The sequence below is a fragment of the Antedon bifida genome, chromosome 11 (assembly GCF_963402885.1).
Source record: "Antedon bifida chromosome 11, ecAntBifi1.1, whole genome shotgun sequence".
NCBI lineage: Eukaryota > Metazoa > Echinodermata > Crinoidea > Comatulida > Antedonidae > Antedon > Antedon bifida.
This window is the reverse complement of record NC_136236.1, coordinates 12,426,459-12,448,523: the sequence shown is the minus strand read 5'-3', so window position 1 is coordinate 12,448,523 and position 22,065 is coordinate 12,426,459. Positions and strand designations below refer to the sequence as shown.

General features: G+C 33.4%; 3 protein-coding genes across 3 annotated transcripts in view; 2 read left to right on the top strand and 1 right to left on the bottom strand.

Moving 5' to 3' along the window:
* Positions 1-740: 740 nt before the first annotated feature.
* Positions 741-7,921, bottom strand: LOC144855751 (protein RD3-like). Its single transcript, XM_078713671.1, has 2 exons — positions 7,772-7,921; positions 741-2,103 (listed from the first exon to the last, which is right to left on the bottom strand). The coding sequence occupies exon 2, from the start codon at positions 2,076-2,078 to the stop codon at positions 1,506-1,508; it is 573 nt and encodes a 190-aa protein (XP_078569797.1). The 5' UTR covers positions 2,079-2,103; positions 7,772-7,921; the 3' UTR covers positions 741-1,505.
* An 851-nt stretch (positions 7,922-8,772) lies between these two features.
* LOC144855677 (protein BRICK1-like) lies at positions 8,773-10,486 on the top strand. The gene is made up of 3 exons (XM_078713590.1): positions 8,773-8,923; positions 9,285-9,367; positions 9,482-10,486. Exons 1-3 carry the CDS (start codon positions 8,797-8,799, stop codon positions 9,506-9,508), a joined length of 237 nt encoding a protein of 78 aa, XP_078569716.1. The 5' UTR covers positions 8,773-8,796; the 3' UTR covers positions 9,509-10,486.
* A 173-nt stretch (positions 10,487-10,659) lies between these two features.
* LOC144855204 (cilia- and flagella-associated protein 54-like) overlaps positions 10,660-22,065 on the top strand; it is a 35,643-nt gene continuing 24,237 nt past the window's right edge. Inside the window, exons 1-22 of the mRNA XM_078713015.1 lie at positions 10,660-10,866; positions 11,466-11,571; positions 12,090-12,233; positions 12,682-12,853; positions 13,200-13,258; positions 13,586-13,729; positions 14,132-14,245; positions 14,691-14,792; positions 15,366-15,470; positions 16,119-16,320; positions 16,838-17,052; positions 17,206-17,356; positions 17,773-17,855; positions 18,017-18,151; positions 18,540-18,729; positions 19,140-19,552; positions 19,775-19,942; positions 20,083-20,253; positions 20,508-20,600; positions 20,992-21,174; positions 21,336-21,478; positions 21,763-21,910. Of these exons, the coding sequence (XP_078569141.1) occupies positions 10,670-10,866; positions 11,466-11,571; positions 12,090-12,233; positions 12,682-12,853; positions 13,200-13,258; positions 13,586-13,729; positions 14,132-14,245; positions 14,691-14,792; positions 15,366-15,470; positions 16,119-16,320; positions 16,838-17,052; positions 17,206-17,356; positions 17,773-17,855; positions 18,017-18,151; positions 18,540-18,729; positions 19,140-19,552; positions 19,775-19,942; positions 20,083-20,253; positions 20,508-20,600; positions 20,992-21,174; positions 21,336-21,478; positions 21,763-21,910 (3,438 nt within the window). The 5' untranslated portion in view covers positions 10,660-10,669. The remainder of the gene's footprint in view (positions 10,867-11,465; positions 11,572-12,089; positions 12,234-12,681; positions 12,854-13,199; positions 13,259-13,585; positions 13,730-14,131; positions 14,246-14,690; positions 14,793-15,365; positions 15,471-16,118; positions 16,321-16,837; positions 17,053-17,205; positions 17,357-17,772; positions 17,856-18,016; positions 18,152-18,539; positions 18,730-19,139; positions 19,553-19,774; positions 19,943-20,082; positions 20,254-20,507; positions 20,601-20,991; positions 21,175-21,335; positions 21,479-21,762; positions 21,911-22,065) is intronic.

Genomic DNA, 22,065 nt, shown 5'->3' with positions numbered 1-22,065 from the left:
CGAGTTATTGAAACGAAATGTGAGCGTGTAGATTACAAGTTTGATTTGATTTTTAATGGTATGTTGGTTTCATGTTCGCAAGTTGAAAGTGAGAACGACTAAAATGAAAGTTTGATGTTACAATTGTAATGTATGTTGAACAAATGTGATGTGGTATATTGTAATGTGATATACAGTAGGTGATTGTACATTGTAATTATTTTAACTCACATAGGCCCTTTCCTCCAAAACTCACTCAATTAGCACCGACTCTTTCCAATTTACTTTTAGGTAGTTTTCTGGATGATCCAATTTTATTTTAATTATATTGTCACTATCAGTATCAGATAAGATTTTTAAATAACAAATCATAAACAATTATTTTTTGTGAATACTAGTGACTGCAGTATTGTTAGTCTGTTTACTTTATTTACTTTTAACATAATATATGACTAGAATGTATTAGTTCACTTTATCTTCTTTTAACATATAGTTTGACATCTTGTATGACATCTTGTATTATAATGGCATTGTTAAAGTTTTTCTATTGTGAGCAGTAGAGTTAATATTATTTTAGTCAGACTTCTTCATCAGTACTTTTTAAAAAATTGATGACTAGTTGGGTGCAGGAACGCTAGTAGTCCAAACGATTATGATTTTCAGCAATTCAGCAAGCATTGCAATACAAAGCATGTAGACTGGATAAAATTATTAAAATTTACAAACAAACATTTAAAACTAATGCAAAGAAATTGTAGAGCTATAATTATTGAACACTGCCAACATTGGTATTTAATTCAATAATACATTTACTGATCATTTCAAGCAAAAAAAAAGGAGAGGAACATTTGGTAATTAATTGAAATAGATTGCTTTCAAAATAATATAATAATTAATACTATAGTGTGCCCTGCATAGATATCATACAATAGTGCCATTAATGCACAGTTAGCACCATTTGCCATCATGCAATAGTGCACTAATAGTAATATAGCACTCATTTTAAAGTGTACTATTTTTTATCTCAGTAAGAACTAAATAATGTTGGAAGCATAGAATGTACCATGTGTCAAAATTAGTCAACTGCAGTTACTGCAGTAACTATACTTTGTTTATGCGATTATATAGCAAGCTTTGTTTATTGCCTGAAATCATATGTTACTGCAGTAAACAATGTAGTTACTGCAGTAACTGCAGTGTAATAATGTTGACATCCTTAATGATTTTAAGTCTGTACTCAAAGCCTATGTAAGATGGCCTTCTCATTTAAACATCAATATTCGCTTAACTCAATTTACCAGACTAATTGTGGCAAACATCAATTGTTTATTTTACCGTAATTAAAGTGTCACTTCTGACATGAAGTCTTCTAAAGTCAATTGAAATATAAAATTAATATGTGTCCTTAATTTACCTATCTGTAGATAAGGCACAAGTACATTTTGTAATTTACAGTTTTTCAATTTTCACCATCGATGCCATTATAGAGAATGTTGCGTAATTGAAATGCGACAGTCCGCCGATGTCTATACTGGTAAATCATCAAGGTTGTTACAAAAACTAATCACTGTTGTTGAGTTCGTTATAAAACACTGGTGTCTATTTTTAGATTCGTTTGTATGATCTGTCGAATCGTTCACAGGTGAAACTCTAACGTTCGATCTCAACGACACCAAACTTGACGACCTTCGAACTAACCACTCGGAAAAACTCTCCTCTTTGTTGCGTTCTTGAATAATTTGTTTAATCACAGAAATGAGTACCGGAGCAACATCCTCCAACGCCGTTTTCCTCGTTAATAACATTCTAAATCTCATTATGATTTGTCTCGTTTCTGTCGGCTTAACAGATAAACATAACTCTTCTATTTGTAGTCTTTCTAGCACCGGTATTTGATAATGTTGTACCTTTCGGTTGGCTAACCAAGAGTAATCTGCTTGATATGTGCATTTTGATGCTTTTTCCACGGCTTCCTTTTCCTCCTTTTCGACTTCTTCTACATCTACAATTTGTTGTTCTAATTCTGTGAGCAGACATTCTTGTACGATTTCAACGTCGCTCTTGGATGGAAGCTTCTTCTCAGCTTTGAATAAATTCATAATAGACAAACGTATCTTCTTTCCTCTGTTGAGATATAAATATATTATAATAATGATTACTTACATCGTAAAAAAATAAACCGCTTGGCGATATACTGCATGTTGTAATTCATGTTGTAAACGAACCTTCTCTTTTAATCCATGTTTTAATTATGTTGTTGATTGATATTAATTTTTTTATTAAATCAATTCAGTCTTTGACTATGATTTTATATTAAAGAATAAGTAATAATATTTCTTTTTTAAGATTTCCGCATAAAGAAACTGTAAACCGCCCGGCGATATACTGCAAACTAATTAATACATGTTGCAACATCTTTATCTATGTTTTTATTATGTTGTTGATGAATATATATTTTTTTTAAATCAATTCAGTCTTTGACTATGATTTTGTATTAAAAAATAAGTAATAATTCTTTTTTTTTTTTACAGATTTTCGCATAAAGTTAGATTTAAATTATTAATAGTGTTTTTTAATGGTAGTGAAACAATTTAATAAGTACTAAAATGGAGTAAAAAAAAGAAGTTATTCAGTTAGTTTTTAGGCCGCATGCCTGTTATTTGTACTTGCCCAATAAATAGTATTACGATATCATATAATTTACATTTTAAAAGGACAATTTTAAAAAGGGAAGTTCTCTATAGAATGGAAGTATCCATAGCTTAATTTCAGTAAATAAAAATAGATGGAAATGTTATCAAAAAACCCTCAAAAATGAGGTAATCAATAAATAATTCCATAAAATTCATCTTCAGGCATTTGAAGCGAGATTAATACCATACAGTAGGTGTCAGTGATTACAATGCCATCTCGGTTAATGTATTCATTTCAACATTGCTCTGTTTTTTGAAAACTAATTTAGTAAAAAAAACCTTTGTTCCTGCACGGCTGATGAGGTTTGTTAAATGCACAGGCACTATATTACCTGTCAACGTTAATTAAGTACTTTATCACTGTCATACTGTGCTTTAAAAGTTAAGCTTTTATTTTACATTTTTATGGAATATACCACAATAAAATTAGCCCCATCTCTATTTTTTCTTGTACCCAGATTTGTCAGCTCCCAATATAAAAAGAACACACAGTATTTAAAGACATGAGCATTATAAATTATTACAATTACGAACACAAGACAGGGAAGAGACAACTCCCCCCTCCCCTCCCAACAAGTGAACTAAATTGCTCTCAATGGGAGACCCTTAAATGTACACCAAAGAGATAAATCTAAAACATGTAAAAATGTCTATTTTTATTAATGATATGAATGATTATAAAATAACCTAAAAGAACATATTGATACACACAAACTATCATATAATAAATAAATAATAACAACTTATAATTTTGATTTTTAGAGTAGTACCTACTATTTTGTGTATGATCATCCAAAATTGTGCAGCAAACAATATTCTGCGCAACACTTGCTGGTTACAAAATCCTAATTTCTCCCAAGCATAATAATGACAAAACTACACACGGATACTATGCAACTCTTGATAGATAGCTTTGTAGGCTAGTTTTCCTAGTACTTCACTCAATGTAACTCTTGATAGTTATAAACCGTCCAATAGTCATGAAAAAACTACAACGAAAGTCTAAACTCAATAGGCTATATTTCACTGGTGTAAACTATTATAGTGAAATGCTGTAGGGATATAACTCTCAATACTTCTGCCTGACGAATCCTATGTTTTACTGGCGTAAACAGTAAAGGCTGTTAGGGATAAAACTCTCTTAATATCCTGAAAGCTGTGGATCCCGTAATGCTGTTAAACCTACCCACAATGAGCATAGGAAGAAATTAAGCAAAGCAGAGGCTTACGTTTGCAAAATGACGTAATAAAGACTTTTGAATTTATTTATTTGACTTAGACAAACAGGTGGCACATAAATCATGCAGATCATTAAGAAACAGTACATCAAAAATAGCTTACCTTACGAAATAAAATCTGTTGTCATTTAAAGACGCTTAAACAAAGACGCTTAAACAAAAAATGTGAGTGAGAACGTTGCGTATGTAAGCAAATCACTAGCACAACTAAAAGTGTGCAATTGAACACAAGTATTTTAAATTGTGATGCAGTGATTGACTCGTTCACTCACTCTGTGTAAACTCATTTTAGATGTATTTGAACGATAAGACGGTCTTAATTATCGCATTCAAACTGCCAAATCACAACGCTCCGTACACGACAGCTTCATTGCTGTTCTGAAATGCTATTACTGAAATTTCATTATTTGGTAATTTCTCATTATCGCTATTAACGGAGCATCATGGATTTTTTTTAAAGTATGGAATTCTAACTGGACATGAAAGAAGGAGGTCAGTCAAGGACGATGTCTCGCTCACAGAACTGGTTCGCCGCATCGTAATTACGTTTTCAAGTTTATCTACAAACTCATCATAATTTTATTTTGAATTCCACTGCGGTTCAACTTATTCTCCAAAAACCAATTTCAAATAGAAATTAAATTGAATCTCAGAAAATGTATTATCAGTGTTTTAGATATTATTCAACTTCAAGCGAAATATTTTTTTCCATAAGAGAGAAACATTAATGTGCAACATTGAGTAGACTATACAGCTGCAAGTGTCATCACTCACAAGCAGCTGTGAAAGTCACATTCATCCCAACGATAAAGATACTTTAAATTTAAAAACCTGACTGACATGTTGTTTAAAAAAACAAATTCCATCGTGACAAGCCCCTTCTGAATAAAATCTAATCACCCTCGTCAAGAAATGCTGTAGGCGTACATTACAAGCATTTAAAAGCACCTCTAGAACCTCTATAATGACTAACTTTGATATTAATGATGACAATTAAAATACTTTCTTACTAATCCTGCAGCAATATCAACTTTAGCAAGCTCACATTTTATCAAGATCCTCCAGCTATCGTTACCATGACACTAAGTGTCAGAATGAACATTAAAAATATCAATGTCTATTGGCTAATGTGACAGCAGTCAAACAAAATAATGAGAAATGCTAAAATTCACATAATTCAACTTTTCCTCATGAAGTGTCAAATAAATATCTTCTACATTTGTTCCTCAAAACAAGTAAAAAGTCAGATGTTTTTGATTGAATGTAAACATCACAGGTTGTAGTGGAGCGGTAGATTGGTGGTTAACATGCTTGCATTCCAATCCCAAGTTCCAGGGTTCAATGCTAACTAAGGGTCACGACTCTTTCTACTCCACTCCCTAAAGATCTGTCTACACTGACAAACATTTGCCCAAATATGGATGTTTTTGATTTAATTTAATTGTAGTAAAGCTGAAGCTTGGTGATTACGTGCTTGCCTTCCAATTCCAAGGTCCAGGGTTCAATGCTAACTAAGGGTCACAACTCTTTCTACTCCACTCACAAAGCCTCACAGGTTTAAACAAAGAAGGCAAGTTCACCTGTAAGTTTAAAACATTTCCTAAAGCGACTTCAAATGATGAAACTGAAAAGTGATTAAGTTCGCTGTCACCCGAGTTAAGCATGCGTGGCACTGTTCATTTAAAATCTGGAATTAATTGAATTTTACCAAAGACTATAAAAAAATCAAAATCAAGTTCTTCATCCTAGCGTAGGCACATTACCCTGGGGATTTGTATAATATATCAGAACGTTTGTAATGTATCAAAGTATTTAGTTAGATTTATACATTAAGAATCATCTAATATTATTTCAAAATTCTTAAACACATAAATATTTTCTTAGTGTTACAAATCATAAATAGCGTTTTTGATTTACGTATTTCATTGCAATAGATTAAATTTCTTGCCTTAAGTATGGACTTAAAAGCAGTGTACGTAAGAATGTACAATTTTTTATTTTTAGAAAGACCTGCAGCAGAAGTTTTCTAATTTGTTAGTTTATACACAAGAGAGTTATTTATGGCCGAGGCATCAGTTCGTTCATTACAATCTGGATGTCACAAGTCAGCAGCGGACATATTCTTAATATATTGACACCGTGGGGATAAACTTTAATGAAAGTGTAAAAAGAAGAAATGTTGTATATATTTTAAAAAGTTGCAGTTGTCCAAAATCCATTTATGCTGTCTATTTACAAGCATCTGTGTAAAAAAGTCTGAGAAAATGTTGTGAAAAATACAAAAAATATGTATAAAGTATAGAGCATTATGACATAATATACGGGTACTATTTTGTTCCCATACCATCTTCATGGTAGACCATAAATTCCACAAAAAATATTTATTTATTAATGTAGAATATTATTGAAAAATTATATTATGTTGTATTGTACAGTATTCTCACTCAATTTTGTAGCTTTGTTTTAAAATATTAATTCACAAAGAAACTGCAAGTGTAAACCGTAAAGTGGTGAAAATTAATTTATAAACGTTGAAGATGAGGAGCTTTGTTTATAATTAATGTCTCTAGTTATTGTCATTTGATTTAAAATTCTTATCAGGAGGTAATTTAATTAAAAAGGCCAGCATTAGATGGAAATTGGATGACTGACACGATGGTGACATTAAGATTATCAGAACAGCATGAAAATTATTGAAGAAAAAAATCGACATTGTTGACGATGCTGACGGCAGATGGAATATAGCAACATAAAAGAGAAATATTTATTTTTGTACAATATTTCCAGCTTTGTCTGTACTGACAAAGGTTGCTAGGTGACTGATACATTTGTTGGTTAATTTTGCCTCTAATATCGTATATCAAATTACAATATATTCTATATCTTTTGTTGTACGTTATCTACAGTACAGTGTTTACTTTAATAGCCTACAGGTATTCATCTAAATAAATATTGGAAATTGAATGGTAAAACTAGTTGATGAATGCATTGGTTGTATGCTTTAATATCCAGGGAATAAAACACATTATTTACTTTAGCTAGGCTAGGGTTGGTATTGCAATCTTTTTGGCAATATAGTTTATTAAGAAAGTTCTTAAGACTGAGGCTTTATGTATCAAAACAGTTCTTTTTTATCGTATGAAATGGACTTTGTCATCTAAGATTTTAAAAAAGAATACATAAAATATTTGCTTTAAAACATAAGCATGTTCGATACATTTGAACAAAAGCCTTTTATTTATTTATTATTTTTATTTTATTTTTTTCACCACCACTTACAGGTTTGAAACATAAAACAATACAACATCGAGAACAGGTAACAAAATACAAATAAATAAATATATAGATCAGCATGCCATTTACAATTTAAAAATTAGCAATATTGTGATGATATAATATTAATAATATTGATATAGTAATAAACACTATATTAATTAAACTGGTTAAATGCAGGCTTATTATCTGTAATGTAGCATACAGTAGTTATTCCTTATTTCCAATCAAAACTGATGATAATAAATTCATAGAAATATTATAGTAAGTCATTGTTAATAATAATAAAATATATTTTTGAGCAGTAATATATATTAATAATGCATTTATTTAAAAGAAATATTTTCTGTCTAAAATACAAATAAAATTCAGTTGAGGTTATTAAAATGATATTATATAGGCCTACTACTGTAGTATAGCTAACCTCTCAGCCCGCATAACATTAAGAATACCAACACATGCAGATTACAAGGTACAGGGGCAGTCAACCTGCATGACCCCGTGTCGTGACAGAAGTCAGCTGTCATTCGATCGAAAGCCTAGGCCTAGCCTTTGGCCTACGAGTTTAACAAACTAAATACCACTTACTACTTCATTGTTTTACGTTGAATTTGAAGTTATCAACATACGCCAACCAACAGTTTAACATGTTAGCTAGATTTCAATAATAAAGTCGTAAAAACAGCAAAAACCTTGGAATAATCTGGACTGTGTGATTACCGTGATTTCCACCGAAAACAACAACAAACAGCCTGCATATGGAACGCCACGCCTGCCTTCAGTAAATAGAGCGCGCTGTACATGGTAAATACACATGGCACTGAGAGCCGAGAGTCTAAGATTATTTTGTGTACTTGAATGTTTTCATGTAAATAGAAAACTGTTGTTAATCGGTTTTATTTAAGCGACAGACCAATTAAGGATATGTTTGTGGTGGAATAAAATCGTCCTACACAATATAACAACAATTTAAACACGTAACAAACACACTTGGAATTTAATTAAGTCACACAATTAATAACTTTATTAAATAAACATGTCAACATTACATGCAGCAGCACGTATCAGCCTTTTACCTATTAATTAACACTTTGTACTTTGTCCATTTGTAAGTAATGTTGGATATAAGAGATGCAATACTTTTGTAGTCTTCTTTGCGTGATGTAGGGTACTACAATTAAAAGGAAGAAATAAAGTCTGGCTACTTACAGAATCTAACTGTGGATTTAAGCAATATGATTTTTAAATATAATGATGATTTTTCTTAGTAATAAATAATTTATCTTTTGTTATTGTAGGCGCTTCTAATTATTAGTATTATATTAATTTAATAGCCAACTCATTAAATGTGTAATTATTGATTGCTTTAACTTTAATTTTCGTTTGCAAAATCGCTTTGAGTTTATTTTCTACAAAATCCATTTATATACAATTATTGTTATCACGAAATGCCAAAAGAAAAACGCCTACCTGTGTGTCTATATTTACAGGTTGTTTATAAAAACGCAATCATTTTATGTCTAAAAAAAGTTTTGGTCTAATCGAAACTATAGAGGGCAGTATACACAGTAATGCCTTTTAAATTTATTTACTTCCGGATAAAAAGGTACAAAATGGCACCTTCTAGGCCACAGCAAAGTGCTGTTCAAAAGCAGATTCATGAAGATTGGGCAAATCGAGAGTATATTGAAATCATTACAACAAGTATCAAGAAAATTGCCGACTTCCTGAACTCATTTGGTAGTTATTTTATAGTTTTATTGCATCGTTCGGCTGAGTGAGCCCAGCCCACTCCCAACGACGGGTTGTGACGTGTGTGTATAGCTAGGCGGCGCGGATACGGCCGTTTACTACCGTCTAGGCTACTGCTAAGTGGGCCTACCTTCTATGCCTAGCGACCCTGAAGTATTAGATGTGCGACTATGATGACGAAATAATAATCATAATGTCTAGATAGTAGTAGGCCTACATATCTTACATACAATATTAATAAATCATCTCATATTTTAACTTATTTTTTTGTACTTTAAAATATAAATTGTTTATTAATTATTATTTATAGCCATTTTCATTTAACTATAAATAATTTTTTCATTTACAGATATATCATGCCGATCTCGACTGACATTGTTAAATGAAAAATTGACATCTTTGGAGAGGAGAGTAGAATATATAGAAGCAAGGGTATGCAGTTTTCATCAAATTGTCTATTTTATCTATCTATATACTACTACTGTCTCTTCAAAAAGTATTATGGTTTTTATTTGTGCTTTTAATTTCTTGTATTATTTTTTTCAGGTTACAAGAGGGGATACAATGATTTGATTCTATGAACAATATACTGTATGTAAAACATCGGAATTCATTTGGCACCGATCGTCCGCAGATGAAATATAACATTTCACCGTCTCCGTGTAACAAATTGCTAGCATAACAAAAGATAATTTGACCAAGGAATCTTGGATAATGTATATATTAAACTATAAATCTACTGTTTGTTAATAATTGTAAATTTCCTTAAATATATTCATTTTTATATTAATTTATAACATTTAACTTTTTGTAATCTCATACATATATTAATTTATGTGTCAGAATATGGTAATTTTACAAATAATTTGTTGTAAAAATGTTGTAGTTAATAGTTTGTTTTATGGCTATTTTTACAATTACTTTACCTTTCAAAATGTTATCAAAACAATCGTTTGTCCGAACCAGTAGCTTTAAAATGCTTTTGGAGACTAAAAGTTTGTTGTATCTCCAGTGAGATAGATTAAAAATACATAGAGGGCTGAGTACAAAAATAGTTTGTAGACAGCCCTCTATATATTTTTAATCTATCTCACTGGAGATACAACAAACTTTTAGTCTCCAAATGCATTTGATGTAGATATAAGCCAGTACTATAATGATTGTGTAAACACTTTTATTTAGATATAGCATTACATTTAACCTATGTTTTGAGCCATAACATTTTTATTGAGATGATGAAAAAAACAGCAATTTTTCAATACATGTATAAATTATATTTAGCAAAATATAATAAATTGGATACTGATTCAATTCCACCCTTTGAATTATGTACTTTTTGTGTAAAAACGTGGAGCTTACAGTATTATATATTACAGTTATTATTGTATTAACTGTTATTTATTATTTTCCTGTAAGTAATCCATCAAAGGTAACTTAAATTTACTACTAAATGCGTTACAATGTTTTGATTAATTTATTAGTACAATACATTAAAATATTATCGCATCCTAAATAATCATTTTTTATAAGACTTTTAATGTATAAATTATGTTTAAAAATGTAATAAAAGTATAAATAATACACAAAAGGCGTTATACACTGTGCTCATTGAACCATTAAGTATGAACTTAACACATAGCAACACAAAGCAAGTAGTGCGCAGCCGCAGTTCAATTATAAACTACTGCCTGACGATTTTATTTTTGTGGCAATGCGATTGAAAGGTTTCATAAAATGTCTGCAACCTTACAGCATAAAGCTGTACTTACCCAAAAAGTAGCAACATCTAACTTCTATGATAGTAAATCTAACCCTGTGATAAATGCATTCAACGAAGAATCTAAACTTTTTCGACAATTAATAAGAAAAACATCGTCTGTGGGAAAGACCAAACATGGACGGAAGGCCGAGGCTCAATCAACGTCGCGCGGGTGAGATTGATTTTCCCCCTGTACTGTGGTTTTATGCGAGTACGATAAGCCTAGGCCTAGCTGAAATCTCGCAAAAAATAAATCTTTTTTCGACCTCCTAATTTAATAACAAAATATGTAAATAATCTCTAAAACTAGGCCCCTAGGCTAGCTAGGCCTACTACGATGGGTCTAGAATCTCGAGATTCAAATAAATTAGAATTTTTTAATAATTTATAGGCCTATATAGCCTAGGCCTATTTATAATAGGCCTAATAATTAATACTGTCTGTAGGCTATGTAGGCCTAGCCTACTACTACCTAGGAAAACTAGGCCTAACTAATGCTAATAATAAACATGCTGCCTCTAGGCTACCTATATCTTGTATTTTTGTATTCATGACTTTTTATATTTATATTAATTGTTTGAGAGCTTGTCAACGAAACAAATTTCCTTTTGGACCAATCAATTTCTATATTCTGTATATATGGTGGTAGAAGGTTGACTTTTGTATAGATACTCATAGGACTTTTTTACTGTTGCGATGAAAAGAAGTGGCACTGGCCATTGATATAAATGTTTATCGAAATGTTTAAACTTTTTTCTTTGTACATAAAAGGTCTGATTCACTTTTCAAACTGTGGAACTCATTTGAAGGTCGGCTGCCAAAAGTTTTATACCAGCAAAAACTAATTGAAATGGGTGACTTTCTTGTTTCAATTAAAGTAAGTAGGCCTCTGATGATGTACTGTTACATAACTGAATACAGTCATCTCTCCAATAATACTGGACTCTATGAAAACTGGAAACTCTCCTAAAACCAAAAGGTCCAACATTCTTGTTTACTATAATAACATATTGGATTATCAGAATTTTTGTGAAACTAGACATTACTTAGCCCCAAGTGTGTCCAGTATTGGGAGAATAGAGTTGACTGTAGATTTATAATACGGTACATATTATTATATTAATGATATCACATTTTTAAAAAATCGGTGTTTATTCTAGATACATTACAATCTGTTTGCTGTATTTTATTCTTGTTGTATAGCATATCACAATACAGACTTGCAGTGGCGTAACAGCTATAAACGCGCACTGGCTAAACCCAGGGATCCAGAGCTGAAGGGGCCCCAGAGCATGAGCAGCCCAATGCAACTACCCAGCGTTGAAGTGCTAAGGGGCCTTTGCCCTGTGTGTTACGCCAAGTACTGCAAACATGTAATATTGTGTTTCTTTTCAGGAGTACAACCTGGCTGTTTGGCAGTGTTACGGTCGATATCTAGATGAGTTTGGAGATCAACATATTGAAGATATAGTTGATATCAAATCTGTCAAACACATCTTCTTTCCAGATGGTTTGGAAACCGATCATGCAAGTTTAACTGTAAGGATACCACTTGATTCCTTAACCCTTGACACAGGTTTGATGTAATGCATCAATGGGTAGTCGTAATCTTAGGTTTCGCAAAGGTCCCAAATAATACAACATGATAGTTTTACAGGATAGGGATCAAATGTCAAGGGTTAGTGACAATTATATTCCAAATATTATTACCAAACACCAAAATTAAATAGGGCGTAAACTACTGTGTGGATAAAGCACCCTTGATTTAATTTGTTGACCCTACTGGGATACGATATTATTATGAACATTTTCAAAGATAATCTGTTTGATATTTTTTTTTCTTAAATTGTTAATGTTTCTCATTTCATCATTATTGTATTCTTGAACTGTGACCTTGTGAATTCCCTGTGAAGGATGGAATAAAGTTTATCTGTATCTGTTGATGACTTAAGTAATACTAAATTGTTGTTTTTCTGGTTATGTTTAGTTTCGTGCTCTGTATGGCAAAAGCATATGCAACTACCAGTTAGTGTTACAATCTGATTCTCAGCTGCAAAACACAGAATCTGTGAGCAAATGTCTCAAACTTCTCGCCTTCCTTCGCCTCATTACTCAAATTGTTCTGAACAGAGAGACGCTTTGTTGGTTGGTGTACAATGGTAAGTTAATAATTAAGTACAAACTTAGTTAATTATTTTTAAAATCTTGAATACCATCCAATACACGTCATGATCAATTATGATATGACAAATCCATGCTTTCTAAACTTATCTATTGGCTGTTAGAAAAACCTGGAACTTTGACAGGATTTGAACCAAAGACCCTGGGATTTGTAAGCAAGCATATCAACCACCAAGACACAGTGCCACTACCAACCTGCTGGAATAACAAACAGATGAAATGAAATTGGCTGTCTCAATAACTGAATCATTTGTTGCATTGTTATGTTTTTGTTTTTCATCTGAACTAATTAAATAGGTTGTATTAATATTGACTGTCTTTCAGGTACTATCCATATTTACAGTGTTTCAAGACATATGATGACTTTAGGGCATTCCTCTAAGGTAAAGCATTAAGGAGCTATTTTTTAAGCTCAACACAACAGTATAAGATACGAACAATGCATAGATCCTAGGCCGTCACGAATCGAAAACTTATTCTTTAAGCTCAACACAGGAGTATGAGATATGCACAATGCGTAGATCCTAAGCCATCACAAATCTAGGACTTTCCTGTTCTTTAAGTTCAACACAGGAGTATGAAATACAAGTTATAATATTCAAAACTGTCAACAAATGATACTATTGCATGCCATGTGACTCACAATCATCCAATCAAACGACAGTAATTTATTTAGGTGTTATATATTATTATTATTTGTTATGTTGTAGGTGTTGGAGTACCTGTTGTGGACGTGTATGTGTATGGAGAACTCAGTGCCCTTGCTAGCAGTCAGATACCTGCCTTGGAGATCTACCCTTTACACTGCTGTGTGCCAGTGTTATTATGACTGCAAAGCTGGGCCTGAAGCGGAGGTAAACAATGAGATTAAAACATTATCCTTATTATTGTCAACGCCACAGTCATCATGATGATGTCTGAAATTCATTCTGTTACAATACAACATCCCATTCACAAATTGTGAATCTATGGAACTCTCTACCTAATTATGTTAGTCAACTTATTTAAAAACAACTTTGACAGACATATAACAAACACTAAGAGAAGAGGAAACCCTTACGAGTTTTAACTCACTGCCTCTTGAACATCACTAAAGGTAAACATCATCATCATCATTATCGTCGTCATCATCATTTGATTTAATTAATCTTGCATACAATTACAAGAACAATCACAAGCAACAACACTAGTTATTGCCATTATAGTCCCCTCAACATTATTAACTGTATTACTTTTGGTATGTTTGGTATTGACAGAGCTTTGCCAGACGTGCTCTATCAAAGGTGAATGACTTGAGTCAATTGGAAAAGATCAGCTCCGCAGCGTTTATTCCGCAAATTGAGGATATCTTTAGACAAGCTGCTGTCAAGGTAATCATTTTGTACAAAATAAACATATAAATGACTTGTTTCTGGTATTATACTTGTATTCCAGTTTACACAGTGATTCCATTTAGCCTACTTGTTTGTGCCTCCATGAATGTCCTTACTTATTGCATCCATTAACATATTATTAGGCCCTCTTGACTCTTAAGGCCAACTTAGACAGCGTTTTACAACTAGGTCCGACGAAACGTCTTGACTCATCGGTGCTGTCCGACTTGAATCCCAACAAGACGAGCCATCTTGAGATAGCTCAAGTGTAGTTTTTAGGTCATGGGAAACATTTAACATGTTTAACTTTCTCTCGTTGTACGAGGCTTTCTGAGTTGGCCTTTACTGTAGGTGTCCTCACTCACTGTATCCATTAACATTTTATTAGGTCCTCTTCATCATCTTCTCTTACCAACCTTGAGATGTTGTTGATTTCTTTCAGCTTGGTATAATGGTGTACAAACGAACAGTGTTTGATACTCGTAAAAGACCTAAAGGACTTCTACGGCCAAAGACCAGGAGTAACATAAAAGACGCTCAGTCGGTAAGTACGCCACAATGATGACATCAAATTATCCATGTTGATAATAACAAGCTTTTGGATTGGGGTGGTAAACGAACGATGCGCTGATTTAGCGGACTGTGACAAGTTGAACGAGTATCCATCCAACATTCCATAACCGTCAGTGTCGGTTTGCTTACCGTCTTCGTCTACCATCCCAAATCCAAAGCTCGCTAGAATATATATATATTCAGCATTAATATTACTCAGCTAATTAACAATGATCAATATTGAATTTATAATATTTACAGGTATTCACTTCCAAATATGGAATATTATTTCAGCTTTTGTGTTACATGGTTAAAATTAATATTGATTTATTATTAATATATTTGCTAAATTAACAACCTTACATGGAGGGTATCATATATTTATATTGGTTTGCTTATTAAACGATTTTAAAGCATACTCATTTTCATTTTATATATATATATATATATTTTATATTCAAGGGTTTATGTTTTCCAATCATTAATTTTATTTTAATACATGAGCTTTTTAACTGGTGAGTTTTATATTTAAAATTTTGTCTTCGCAACGATTGCTATTATTTAGCCAACGGAGGTGCGTGTGATGACGTTAGTAGCAAGCGATGGTAGATTAATTTGGCATAAAACGTCTAAACAAAGACTAGACGACCTTTACAAAAAACCAGGATCAGTGAGTAACGTTACACATGAGTGCATCGTACTTATCACCATTCTAACAATTTAAACTTTCTACTATTAACCTCTCTACAGAATTGTGTAAGCTAGAAAAATGTTAAATTGACTTCTTTATAGCTTGCAATCATCATGCACCTTTCTTTCAATTCTGTATGGGATACTAATATGGTGAACTAATATAACATTTGGTGAATAATTCTGTTAAACTCTCAGTAATTCTTCCATCCAGCTATTTAAAATTGTATGTACCTAACATTTAGTCTACTCATTCTATATTTTAATTCTTTGATGATTTGTGAATAAACTCACTATATAAACTTCTATTAAATGTTACTAAAATTAACTACATATTCACTTTTTTCAACAGGCAGCACCGTCTTCATTTTTGTGTTTTTAACTTTATACTTTGTTTGTAGATTGTATTCTTTATTCCACCTTCATTATTTTATTTCTATCTCTAGAACAGAACACCAACAGTAGTAGATTTATTAATGTTTATTTTTTTAAATGTGTGGTAATATCTTTGTATCAATAATAACATTTCTCAACCTTACTTTACTTCGTTTTTTTTGGAAACACAGCAAACCTAACTTTACTATGTTTGCTGTCAAAATACTAATAGTTTTCCACTATTTAATTTCAGCTTCCGTGGCCTAGAACACCAGTAGAGAAGCTTTTATCGGACATGTTTGAGGGCAGTGCAGCACAGTTCTTAGCGTTGTTGGACACGCTAAGTGATAGTACTCGTCGGACGTTGCTCACTAGCCCCCCTGCAGCCGACTCTGAAGATTATATTCTGGACACGTTCACAGAAATGTTCTTTGCTGGAATGGAAATAATCTCTGGTATGAATTAAAAAAAAAATATTTATTTTTATTATAATAAAGAGGTTGAAGAGGTAATTGATTAAGGCACAATTTGAATGAGATCATTTAGAGTTTGTTGTGTTCCGTGATTGGTCGGTCATATGTGTTGTGTTCCGTGATTGGTCAGTCATATGTGTTGTGTTCTGTTATTGGTCAGTCATATGTGTTGTGTTCCGTTATTGGTCGGTCATATGTGTTGTGTTTAGTCAACTTGTCAACCAAGTCATTCAGAGTTTGCTGTGTTCAGCTAGCGCTTGGTCAGGTCTGGTTTGTTTGCACAGCAAAAGGCAGGCTTCCTTAGTTGTTATGTTCTGAGAAAAAGTCCTGATATGGTTTGAACCCGACCCCTATGATAGGTAGATGGATAGCTACCAAGCTACAATGCTATTTTTATTAATGTAAACTTTTTTCTACCAGAGGTTGAGATGTTAAAAATCCAAGAACAGCTCCAAGCACAATGCCATTTTTATTAATGTAAACTTTTTTTCTACCACAGGTGGAGGGGGTAAGAATCCGAGAACAGCTCCCAGCACAATCAGTGACGTGACCCTTTCTGGCGTTGTCTTGGATAGAACTCTAATGGAGATGGCTTCTGCTGGTGAGGATGGGGTCACGTTGAGTGCTGTTGTCAAGTTTGTGAAGTGGGCCTATAATTATGAACAATGGGAGGTGTATGATTTGTTGATGGCCCTGTTGCTTGAAAAAATCAAGGTAAGAAACTTTGTTATCTGTTTTTTATACTTCATTTAAAATAATAGTGCAAATATTGTGGAGACCCCAGACCTTGAGATTGGAAGGCAAACACGTTAACCACCAAGCTACAGCTCCTAAACAATAATTATTTTTACCATTTTGCATTTACAGTCACTAGAGTCACCAGAATACGCTGCTGATTTAAAGGCATTGGAACTTATCCAATGCATGGAAGTTGTAAACGTGAATAGAAAAACTAAGAAGCAGGCTGAGGAATACAACGAGGCTATGGGGACGGGAACTCAGAACATATCAGCTCAAGGTAACGCTCTGTCTACACTATCAAATTAGTTTGACAAAAATTGTGATGTGCCCAAATATGGTAGTGATATGGCTAAATATTGAAATGATATGACATCATCATGTCGATATAAGAGCACATCACATTTTTTTCACATAAAGTTTGATAGTGTAGGCTGAGCTTTACTCTTATCATTTTCTTTTGAATGATCCAATACAAAGAAAGAATGAATTAAAAAAAGATTATATAAACTTGTGTTATTCAGGAGTGGTGACACAATGCTGTATTTTCCCATGACAATTTGTTGTTGTATAGCGCCATCATTTGTATAACGTAGTAACTCTATTTCTAACAGTTGTGATCCTTATGTTAAATTGTTTATATTTATATGTTGTGGTTATGCATAGTAAAGCATACTTTTGTTTATTTAATGATAGTGTCCCATCGTACAGTTTCTACAAGTGATGAGATGGTGCAGCTGGCTGAGGTTTTGCACTCCTGTATTCAAGATACAATGGCTGTAAGTCTGACTTAATTTTACACAACCATGTTCTCAAATCATTTATTTATTGCAGTATAAATACAAAGCAGAAGCTGAATGCATTGTATTTACATGATATGAAAAAAAACCCATAGATTTTTACTCTTTTTTATCTACCAACTTACATTGTTTTTTTATAGGAAAGCATTGACCGTGATATGATGGTTGATGCTACACTGTTTTTATGGTCAAAGTGCAAGGCAGTGTTTCAGAAATTCCAGACAGGAGCAACAGATAGTGGAAAGTACCTACAAAGGATGGACCAACCAGGCAAGGTGAGTAACTTATACATAACATTAGTATGGTACGCTTAGCTTTAAATACCCTTCTATTTGTGACGACTTAGAAACTAGTAGTAGGGAGTTTTTATTACATGATTCCAACAGTACAATGACCAGCAACAACACAGTATGCGCAAGTCCTAGATCATCGCCAATTGAAAGTTTACTATTGTCTTGCTCTTATAAAATGAAAGGTTAAGCTCTGTGTACACTATCAAACTAATTTGACCCAACAAAATGTCCATCATGTCCATATATGGGCACATCACATTTTTTTGTCACATAAATTTGAGGTTAAGTCCTAAATCATTGCATATTGAAATTTCACGATTGTTTCCCTATTCTACCATTTAAATTTTTTCATTTTTTTTTATTTCTTCAGTGGGTACACATCCTCAACATTATACATGAAGTGATGTACTGGTGCGGTTTGAACAACGTTGACCCTGGCGTGACGGCTGAGGTCGCTATTCGCTTAGCTTTGGTGCTTGAGAATAATGCGGCTCAAGATACTAAACAAGAAACCGATAGGAAACAGCCAGGCAAAGAGGGCGACAACACAGGCATTCCAAGTAAGCTTCTTTTGTTATTTATACATTGAAACAGTTAACATTTTTATATTTTGAATTTTCATTGAGTATAACATTGATAATGTTCTGGACAGATGGATGAGCACCGTTTGATCGACATAAAGTGACCCTTAGGTGATGTGAAAGTTGTTTCATGTGTAATATCTGGTCCAATGTACATTTTAAATTCCTAAAAAGCGCAACAGTCTAGTATGTACACTTCTTACTATGATCATTGCTGTCAAACCTTATGTGTCAAAAAATGCGATATGCCCATATATGGACATGATGATGTCACATCACTGTCATATTTGGGTGTATCACTACATATTGAGGCACATCACATTTTTTTGTCAAACTAGTTAGGTAGTGTAGACAGAGCTTTTTAATTAATTTCTTAATTGATATTACAGCTTCAGCTGCCAGCAAGTCTCCCACAAAGAGCATTGTGAGTGAAGGCCCTGATGTAGCAATACACGTCAGTACCTCGCTGTACACAGCAACTATCCTAGTACAAGGAGCAAGGGAACAGTTGCTGACGGCCAGAGGCATCTTGATAAGAGCTCTCCAAGGAATGTCACTCGCTAGAGAAGCTGTCGCGCTGACTGATGGCAAGTCTATTTCTGATATCAGTTGGATGAAGGACAACAAAACAACAGACGATGCCAATCCTGAAGGAGTCCATAACATCCTTCGAGATCTTCACTTGGAGCTGCTCTTCATGTATCATCGAGTTTGCATCAAGCTGGTTGCTATGGGACCAGATCCAGCAAGTCTTACACGGTCAAAGTTCAAGAGGTCAACCAATAAGAAGAGTCCTGTAGAGGTACAATATTTATTGTTTTATATAAACAAATCTAAAAAAAAACAATATAATAGATATACACAGTATAACTACAGCAATTGCTTTCTTTATATTTGTTATTATACATTTCATTTTTCATACTTTAATTATATGAAACTTAGATTGGAAGTTAAGTAGCAGCTAAATTATTGCTGTATTTAAGTATTTTAAAAGTTTTATGACACTTTTTTAATTTCATTGTAGGCCTGCAGTAGGCAAGATGATGTGGAATCAATAGAGGAGCTAGAAGCAAAATGTAAAAAGAACAACATCTATAAAGCATTGTTCTTAATGCAGAAGTCCCTACAGAGCTTCAAACAAGGTCACTCAGGTCAAGTTCACTCAGATGGAACACCCAAACAGTTCTTGGAGGTATAGAAGCACAAAATGATTTCTTATATGGTATCTGTTTGTATAAAAAAGAATGTTTTATCATTCTTTCTCCTCACAGTGTACAATAATTATTTAACATGTGTAAAGCCTAGGTCAATATCTGTTTTCCTCCGCTGTAGGATGCTATGGCATTAATTACCAAGGCCCAAGATGAAGAGTATAAACTGTACAAGCAAAACACGACACCTAAGAACACAAGTGACAATAGCATTCCACCACCGCCGGTTCTGCTGTGTAGGACAGACAGGACAATGGTATTCAAACCAGGTGTCTTTAACCCACAAGAAAAGGTAAGAAGTATTTTATCCATTTGATGATATTGAACATGTGGTGTTGATTTGTATTTGTTTTTTGATGTTGTTTTAAATTAGTAAAGTCGGTTTGCTGTACCCCATGTATTGATATTGATATAATAATTATTACCTACAGTATGACAAAAATTGTCATGATATTGAACAAATAAATTAAATTGAAAAAAAGAAAAGAAATCAGTCAGTCAGCAACAACAACAACAAATTCATGATGTATGTATGTTTTTTCGTAGGTTGGTTGGTACTCGTTATTTGGTTGTACATCAGCAGGCAGCAATGTCAAAGTGAGGCTGAGTGATTCTAATATACCAGGCACAGGCCAGCAAGTAAGTGATATCAACAATATTGTTTAAATCTTTATATGACAAATATAATAATATTTTGCTGTAAGTAATAATAATAATATCCTACATTTATAAAGTGCTAATGTTGTGCTGTATTGTAATTTTTATACAGACAACATGTATTCCCATAATGCAGCTAGTACAAAGTTGTGTCTTGATCTTACCAGGTGTAGTGAGGCACCGTCTAAAGCTTATTTCTTACTAGGACGCAACGCATAGACGCAAGTGAGTTTTCCAATCACGAATATCACAAGCGAGCAGTTTGGATAATACATTGCTTGTGATTGGTCAAAATACCTTCCTTGCCCTTGCAATACACCTATTTATGCAGAACCATCAAACATAACAGTCTATCATCCTTTTCATTTCCCAGGTACCAGCTTATGATTGTCATCTGAGCGTGTCTGGACTTGTAGCCAATGAGAAGTATGTCTTTGCTGTGGCTGCATACACCGTTGACGGCAAACTGATTGGTGGCAGTATTGGCCATACCAGTAAACCAATCATGGCATCGCATACAATGCCTATTCTAATGAGCTGGGCATTTCTCAGTCAGGTAATCAAGATTTTGTATTGCACTATACAGAGACTACTAAGCTGTTGAGTGTAACCAACATCTGTGCATGCTTACAAGCAACTTTGTGCTGTGATAGCTTGTGCAAATACCCCAATTTCACTGTAGATTGAATATTATCTGTATTGAAATATTATTTTAAGGTTGCATACCAAGTTGGTTGCTATGATACATCTCAACAAGCCACAAGTGTATTGTGGGATCATTTTGTTGCGGTTCCCAAACAACGTGAAACGGATGTTACTAGTGAACGTGCGCAGCAAGACTTTGAACTGACTCTCAGAAGGTACGGTCGTTATCAATTCTTTTTCCATTTGTTTCTTTCTCAAGTAGTGTATTTTCTTGAGTAGGGAGTTACCTCGGTGTGCTAGTTCACACACTGAGCCACTTTTGTGGACAGACGTAATGGCGTAGTTGGCTGCCGGTGACGCGGTGGGAGAAGAATGTTGTTGAAAAAGTGTAACATTTAAGTCCACTGCGCTCTTCACGGAATAGCGCTATATAACTGTTGCATTACATATATATTTAGTATTTTTGTTTATTATAATTCTCCTTTTAATTTTGTTACAGATTAAATACAAAGACTGCCAGTGAAGCCTCGCCTGTCTTACTGCGTATGTTTCTTACCAGTATCTTTATCTATGTTGACGTCAATACAAGATCTGGCGCCATCTACTGCAACAAGCTGTCTGATGAAGGACCTTACTACAAAGGACAGGTAACTATACAAAATCTGTTTGTTTTTTTAGGATAGTCTGACGCTCCTTTCACTCAAGCTTCTGTGAATTCTGTTCTGGCGAGCTCTCACTTGGTAATTGCTCAATAATGGTGACATTGTTCCTCTATATCATTTTCCATTTGCTTTTGGTTATT